At 42.0% G+C, this 8,201-nt stretch overlaps 1 protein-coding gene across 12 annotated transcripts in view; it reads right to left on the reverse strand.

Annotated features, from left to right (window-relative positions):
- Positions 1-1,519: 1,519 nt before the first annotated feature.
- Positions 1,520-8,201, reverse strand: part of cln8 (CLN8 transmembrane ER and ERGIC protein) — a 49,076-nt gene continuing 42,394 nt past the window's right edge. For 6 of the 12 annotated variants that reach the window (XM_068021821.1, XM_068021776.1, XM_068021801.1 and 3 more), the window contains 2 exons: positions 5,582-6,303; positions 1,520-4,505 (listed from right to left, as the gene is read on the reverse strand). In XM_068021821.1, coding sequence (XP_067877922.1) covers positions 4,191-4,505; positions 5,582-6,145 — 879 coding nt within the window. In that variant the 5' untranslated portion in view covers positions 6,146-6,303 and the 3' untranslated portion in view covers positions 1,520-4,190. The other 6 variants (XM_068021840.1, XM_068021811.1, XM_068021784.1 and 3 more) reach the window with 3 other exon arrangements.

Raw genomic sequence — 8,201 nt, forward strand, 5'->3', positions numbered from 1 at the left:
GCCCACTCCCTGTGCATTAGCATATAGGCATCAACATTGTCTCTTCTACACATTGTTACCTATACAGGAATAACTACAAAAACAAGATGTCCTGAACTCATAATATCTACAAGCTCCTAACTGGCCTTCCCACAAACAAAGTTAGTGCTCAGATCTCCAGCTTGAACAGTAATTAACCTTTGAATGAACTCTCAATATTATCTGCTAAGCTGTCCTTGTTGAGATCACGACTAAATTAATCAGAATAAACTAATTCAAGAGACTGTAGATTTCTGGCCTGTTAAAAAAAAAATCATTATGAACGTATCTTCTTTTTGAACTTGTGCTCAGAACTGTTGGTCACTCTTACAAGCAGTGATAATCACTGGATTTTCCTATTAAGACCATTTGAGCAGTGACCTTAGAGCGATCTACATCTTTTAACAGCAGCTGCAATATGTTGTTTTATATCGATCATTCGTGTTTGTGTCATTAAAAAATGTTCTTATGAAGCAGCACACGCTCTGATTTAACACAAAGACTTCAACATGCTAAATGCCAGAACCCGGCCTTTTGTTTTAACCCTTTACCCTGGACTCCCACCAAAGTTACAGCAAGTGCGCACTGGAAGGGTTACAGGTCTTTGGCCCATAAGAACACAGGAACAGGAGCAGGCCATTCAGCCACTTGAGTCTGTTCCGCCAGTCCATGAGATTATGGCTGATCTGTATCGTAACTCCATTCACCTGCTTTGTCTAGAGTTAAAATTAAATTCTAAAATGATTAATTTAGCTAGCATCCACTGTTTTTTGTGGGAGAGACTTCCACACTTCTATCACCCTTTGCGTAAAGAAGTGCTTTCTAACTTCTCTCCCGAATGGCCTGGCTGATTTTAAGGTGATTTCCCCTTGTCCTAGATCCTCTCACCAGCAGAAAAAGATCCTCTCTATCCTAATCAGTTCCATTCAAAATCCTAAAAACCTCAATCAGAATCACTCCTTAACCATCTGAAGTACAGGGAATACAAACCTAGTTTATGTAATCTCTTCTCATAATCTAACCCATTGAGTCCTAGTAACAGTTTGGAGAATCTGTGCTGCTCTCCTTCCAAGGCCATCTTAAGGTGTAGTGCCCAGAACAGTACACGGTACTCCAGATATGGTCCACCCAGGGCTTTCTGTAGCTGTAGCAAAATTTCCTCCCCTTTGTATTCTAATCCTCTAATGATAAAGGTCAACATTTCATTAGCCTTTTATAAAATTAATTTTTGTACCTGGCCCCACTGAGTTTTCTATGGTATAATGTCCCTGTTCCAAATTTCATGCCTGCCTTTGGTTCAGCACTGTTGGTCACTCCTGCAAGCAGACTGGACCTGCTTCTCCTGTTCAAGAATTTGTCCGTCCTGCCCAATACCTAATTATAAGATAACATAACCTGGAAATATCTGAACTGGTTATCATGTTCTTCATAAGCACCTTCATGTGAGCATCTCCAAACCTTTGGTAGACAGATTAATACACAAATGATATGAGGCCAGATGAATGGTTAAGCTGCTTTACTTTATTTTCACATTTTTTAGATGCTAATACAAGAGCAAAATACTGCGGATGCTGGAAACGCGAAATAAAGACAAAAAATGCAGTAAATACTCAGCGGGTCTGGCAGCATCTGTGGAGAGAGAAACAGGAAAAAAATGCAGCTATGAGGAAAGATTGGATAGGCTTGGGTTGTTCTCCTTGGAACAGAGAACGCTGAGGGAAGATCTGATTGAAATGTTCAAACTTTTGAGGGGCCTGGATAGAGTGGAGGTGAAGGGCCTATTCACCTTAGCAGAGAGGTCAATGATGAGGGGGCATAGATTTAAAGTGATTGGTAGAAAAGTTAGAGGGCAGATGAGCAAAAATCCAGAGGGGGTCAGGGGTCTGGAACTCACTGCCTGAAAGGATAGTTGAGGCAGAAACCCTCAACTCATTCAAAAGAAGTCTGGATATGCACCTCAAGTGCCTGCTACCCGACCCGAACCCGACGGGACCAGACGACATGTGTCGGGTTCAGGTCGGGTCGGGCTGGACACACACAGTAAGTGCTCTGCTGGTAAGTATTGAAATTTTAAAAACTTATCGGAGCTGGGAGTCTGGGATGAAACTGAGTCTGCGCAGTGAGCGAGTTATGTCATCACACATGCGCTGCAGCTTCCTGGAAGTTCTGAGTCCTAAGTTAAGTAAAGGGATGGTCGGGTCAGGCTCGAGGCAAAATCGGAGGGACTCGGGCCTGCTGTGGTTTGGTCGGGTTCTTTTTCCCAACCTGAGCAGGCCTTTACCTCAAATGCCATAATCTGCAGGGCTACGGACCAAATGCTGGAAGGTGGGATTAGAATAGGTGGATCGTTTTTCGGCCGGCACAGACACGATGGGCCAACTGGCCTCTTTCTGTGCCTTAAACTTTCCATGACCCTTCATCAGAATGGAGGTAAAATTAAAAAGCAATTTTTAGACAATGACTTTAAAAGGGACAAAGCCAAGTTAGCAGCTCACAAAAACACTTCAGATCACTTGTCAGCAATGCTACAGCAGATAAAACATATTGTCAACATATAGAGATGTTTTCTCTAAGTAACAAATCTATCAGCATCACACTGAAGAACTTGAAGAAGTTATACTCTATAGACTTGCAGAATCAAAAGATCCAGGCCCCATTACTTTTTCTAAAGTCAAAAGGTCCTGCATACCAGATGTGAGGCAAATTAAAGATTCGAAGATGGCAATGGAATTGCATAACCATAGCAAAGTTAGTTTTTGGAAACAGGCCAAGTTGCAATATGTACAGGAGAGATACAAGGATAACATCACAAATAACTTAAAGTGTCTATCGTTGGTAAAGAAAATTTGGTTGATTTGCACTTCCATTGCCAAATCTTTTGTAATTCTTGAAGTATTTTCCACCCAGTAATATACAGAAACAGTTTTCATATGGATCAATGCATCTCAAAAAGTCAATCATTTTAAAAACTTAAAAATTTAACAGATGTATGATCACTTATTAGGATCAGGTTACAAGCCGTATACTGTATTAAAGTGAATAAAAAAAAGACTTGCATTTATACAGTGCCTTTCATGACCACAGGACATTCCCAAAGCACTTTACAGCCAATCAAGTGTACTCACTGTTGTAATGTAGGAAACACGGCAGGCAATTTGCACACAGCAAGGTCCTACAAACAGCAATGTTATAATAACACCTCTGCTGCTGTTTGAAATAGTGCCATGGGATCTTTTACGTCCATTTGAGAGGGCAGATAAGGCCTTGGTTCAACAGCTCATCTGAAAAACGGGACCTCCAGCAGTGCAGCACTCCCTCAGTACTGCACTGGAGTGTCAGCATTGATTTTTGTGGTGAGGTCCTGAGTAAGTCTTGAACACACAACCTTCTGACTCAGAAGCAACAGTGCTACCAACTGGACTATGGCTGACAGCAATGTTAAGAATGTAAAATACAGGTTAAACTATCCCAAGACATCAAAATACAGAAATATAAAAGCCATGATGACATCCTCAAAGCTAATGTAGAGTTATTACATGATTAAAGCAAAGTATTACTGATTCAATCTTTGTGTAGTGGGTACAAATACATGATTAGTGTGAACATAAATATGTATCATATTATAAGTCAAACATTCTCATGTAGAATATAGAGCTAGTAGCCCTGAAAGGTTCCAATGGCAAACTAAAGTAACCATTTATCCAAAACCCATTGAAATTATTCACATATTTACTTGTTTAGTTATGGAGATTTATTACCATCTTGTGATTAATTTTTTTCTGAAAATATTGGATCTTCAAAGATTTACTTTGATGCCAAAAATCTATTGTTAACTAAATTCTCAACAGGGCGATGTCAGATAAGTGTTCCAAATTTAACATATTCATGATGACAATTAAGCCAATGTCTGAACTTTAAAGTTTGCCAAAACCCTTTCTTGCCCCATCTGCAGTTGATTCGTGTAACACTTATCTTGCTTGTATAAACAGATCCATTTTTGATGGGAGATAATTAACACATGCATAACCATGTTAGATGTCAAACTCAACATCCAGGGAAACAGAGCAGTTAACCTCACTGAGTAAATTTGTGCAGTTTAGTATGTTAAGAGCATCATTTTGCATGTTTGAAGTTCAATTTTTTTCCCCCAAACTACAGTTGTAGACTTCAAGTCATGTTGTTTTCTTCAGAACCTTGTTTGTTTCACCATTCACCTTCCTGCTGGTTTCCTTTGCAAAGTTCCAGTCAACTGGGTTAAAAAGTTGCAATGTTTTCTTACGTGTCCAATGAGGGTTGATTATGAAGGTCAGGAGGAAAAGTCCAGAAAAGAACAGCACTGCCTGTGAGACTGGCAGATACTGTTTTATTCTTTCCAAATTCTGCCAGCACACCCACCACATATGATAAGTGAGGATCATACGACAGTGAAACATGTGGATCATGAGCCACTGGTTTAATTTCCAGAGTGGGATATGTGCAAAACCAGCCTAAGTAAGGAAGATGAAAAGAAACAATGAACATACATTGTGGGCAAACTCAAAATTGGTCTTCCTAGTTCATAAATATAGTTAAAATACAGCACGCCTTTCCATAGAGTTAAATCGCATGGTGAAGTTGACAAAAATATTCCTTTCTTAAACAAACTAGAATGCTAAGGCCACAAAAATTAATATAAGCTCTTCTCTATAACAGTTACTGAGAGTAAGGGTGGCACAGTGGTTAGCACCACAGCCTCACAGCTCCAGGGACCAGGGTTCAATTCTGGGTACTGCCTGTGCAGAGTTTTCAAGTTCTCCCTGTGACCGCATGGGTTTTCACCGCGTGCTCCGGTTTCCTCCCACCGCCAAAGACTTGTACATGATAGGTAAATTGGCCATTGTAAATTGCCCCGAGTGTATGTAGGTGGTAGGGAATATGGGATTACTGTAGGGTTAGTATAAATGGGTGGTTGTTGGTTGGCACAGACTCGGTGGGCCGAAGGGCCTGTTTCAGTGCTGTATCTCTAAATAAAAAAATAAAGGAACATTTTTGTATGGGTTTCAATGGTCATTTTTACATGTGAAAATTTTAACAAATATTGCTTAATTTAAATATTAGATAATTCAATTTTTTAAGAGCAGAAAAAACTTTGAATCATTTGGAGTTTTGGCTACATATTTTTTCTGAAAATACTGGCACTCGTAAAAATGCAGCAAAACAGGGGCATGTATGTGTGCACTTCAGAGACGGCTGTAGAACCACTATGTTTCTGTCAGTGGAACTACTGAGCTATTAGGAACCTCTGTCTTCAGCTCACCAACAGAAAATCTCAGCGGCACTGCAGCGTGAAACACCAATATGATACAACAGTTCTGCATTTGGAATTATAACTCAAATTTAGTTGGAGCTAAGTCTCCCACTTCAGAATCAGTTTCCTGTTCTGAAGAATAAACACCATCAAAAACACAAATGTATTTGGTTTCAGACATCTGAAACAGAAATTCCAAACACAGCCCTACTGCTTTTATGATACGATTTATTTTGTTCCTATTTTTTTTACATGGAACAAAATTAACGTCCTTACCTTCAACAGGATCCAAGAAATGCAAGTGAATGGAGTGCTCATCTCCAACAATAGCATCATCATGGGCAAATAGTGGCCTGTATTGTCCCATATCAAAATAGTAGCAAAACCAGAAATGGCAAAAAAGTGATGGACAGCCAGGGCAGCATCAAATGTTTTGAAAACTACATTGGACCCATGAAAAGCTGCATTCTCCAACACAAAGAAGCCAACTGCAGTTAAGATATTGAACCAACACCAGTTCTGTTGACCTAGTACCTTATCAGCATGCAATTCTGAATCTTTAAGAAGAGCCCAAAGTCCTGCAACTGTGCCTTGGATTCCAAAAACACCACGAATAACAGCAAGATTCCAGAAGACCTTCTCCTTTGCTGGCAAAGAACAGTAGGTCACAGACAGTACAAGGCATAACCCATGTGAAAGAATGAAGATTACAAAATAGAATAGAAAACCAGCAGCAATCACAGAGCAACGGACATTCCAAGAAAAATAATTCATGTCAAAAAGGCTTTCTGAAGTGTTAATGTCATGGAAGGAATTCATTTTGTCAGCTGAAGGAATCATGTTTAGGTGAAGCTTGTATTATAACCAAAAAATTTTTGGTTGTCTGGTCATGAAAATTCAAACAGCAAAATCAAAATTTGTTCCCACATCCAAAGTGCCTGGTGAAAAGTCCACCCAAGTTGATAGTAACGGAGGGGCTCTGGGCAATTACAAGTCACCTGGAGGAAAAGAAGCAAAAAATTAACAAATGAAAAGAACAAATTACAGTATATTTTTGTAGCTGTTTTACAGGCCTGAGATGATGAAAGTTGAAAATTAGATTTTCTTCTAATTTAAATTCCCCCCCACCCCCCGCACCACTCCAACCATCTGCAAAACAATGTTACTGTGCATAAGCAAGAACCAGTCAGTTCTCCAGTACCTCACATAAGTGGCCAGCCTTTATATTTAAGACGGAGTGTTTCCTGACAACGCGGAGCATGCACAGAGCGATTGCCGACATCATCAGTGTATCCGAATATTTGCCAGCTTGCCAGTATGGATCTGCGCATGCGCGCGTCAACGTCATCCTAGAACGACGTCTGTGTGTTGCTTCACCCCCTCAATGGTTGCAATTGCCACCTCCACACCCTCCAAAAGTACCCCGCTCCCGCCCACTTCTCTTCCCCGCTCCCTCCCACGCCTACCCGTTCGCTGATAGCAGCCTACTCGCTTCCCCCCCCCCATCTAACACCGTTGCTTCTCTGGGCAACAAGGTGGAGAGCGAGCAGTCGAGATTGGCGATAAGGTGGGCGCGGGAGTGGGGAAGAGAAGCGGCGATTGTGGGAGGGAGTGGGAAAAAATGTGGCGATTGAGGCGGTGATCGCAGGAGGGAGCAGGGAATGGAAGCGACGATCACAAGAGGGAGTGGGTTACTGCGGGGGTGGTGTAGAGGCAGCCATCGTGGCCATTGAGGGGCGAGGCTGGAGTTCAATTTGTTTTTTGTGTCAAATCGAGCAGCGTCATCTTTATTACTGGCAGCTGCCCGAGACGTAGCAGACAGTGACATCAATGAGGCTGCACTTGCGCAAGTGCCAGTACTGCACCACTAGTGGTTGCATTGCCAGCAAACGCTGCCTATTTAAGATAACCCACTTGAATATCGGCAAGTTATCTGATAGGCTTGGGGGTATCATACCAATCCCGATCCTGCCTTCACCAGACATAAATTTTACAGCAGGGATCAGGAACAGGAATGGGAATCTCAAGCACTTTTACCACAATCTAATCCAAGGACCCAACATTAAATCCACCACTGCCTTCACTGAAATTGCTTAACGTAGTAGAGATTGGGTATCAAATCAAGGATTCTCTTGATCCGAATGACACTGTATCTAATTAGGTGTTGCAGTTATCCAGAGCCTCAGGGGACAGGGTAGTCTGGGCGATCACGCAGTAGAGTTTCCACTCGGGTGCACTGGCTTTTACAGGAAAGTACCTGACGGCCTTTGTCAGCTCATTCAGAGTTAGCAGTTTGTCCAGTCTCTCCCTTGCACCAAGACCTCTGAGATAGACACCAGGGAGGACGTGCTGTCCGTGGGATTCATGTCGTACAGCCCAACAGAAAAGGATTTGCTGATCTTTAGTACATAAGGCTGCAATGACGTTACTGAGACATCCTCTTTCCTCAGGCTTCTGATCACAGAGCTCTCTCTCTGTACCTGTTGGAAGAAGAAACGCAAGCACATCTCATCCCGCTCCACAGATCAAACTCTGGACCGGAAGATGATTTTGGAAGCCTCCGTGGCAAAGGCTTGCTGGCTATTTAGCTCTTGGAGATCCTCCTCGACATCAACCCTCGTCGACTGCAGCAGGAACATATTTTGCATGCTTTTCTGAAGTCAGGACATTTCCCTCTATCTCGCTCTTGCTATCTGAACAGCTTGGAGGATGAAGAACCTCTTGATGTTTGCCTTGAGTCTCCGATGCACTGGTGGGAAGCGAAGAGGGGTTTCACGGTAATTCAACTTTTGTAATCCCTTGAGATCCTCTATGTTTTCTGGGGCCAACAGTTCCCTGTTCAGCTTCCATGTCCCCCTGACAACCCTCTAATCATCCTGAAAGAGACAGTTAGCAA

The sequence above is a fragment of the Heterodontus francisci genome, chromosome 3, assembly GCF_036365525.1.
Source record: "Heterodontus francisci isolate sHetFra1 chromosome 3, sHetFra1.hap1, whole genome shotgun sequence".
NCBI lineage: Eukaryota > Metazoa > Chordata > Chondrichthyes > Heterodontiformes > Heterodontidae > Heterodontus > Heterodontus francisci.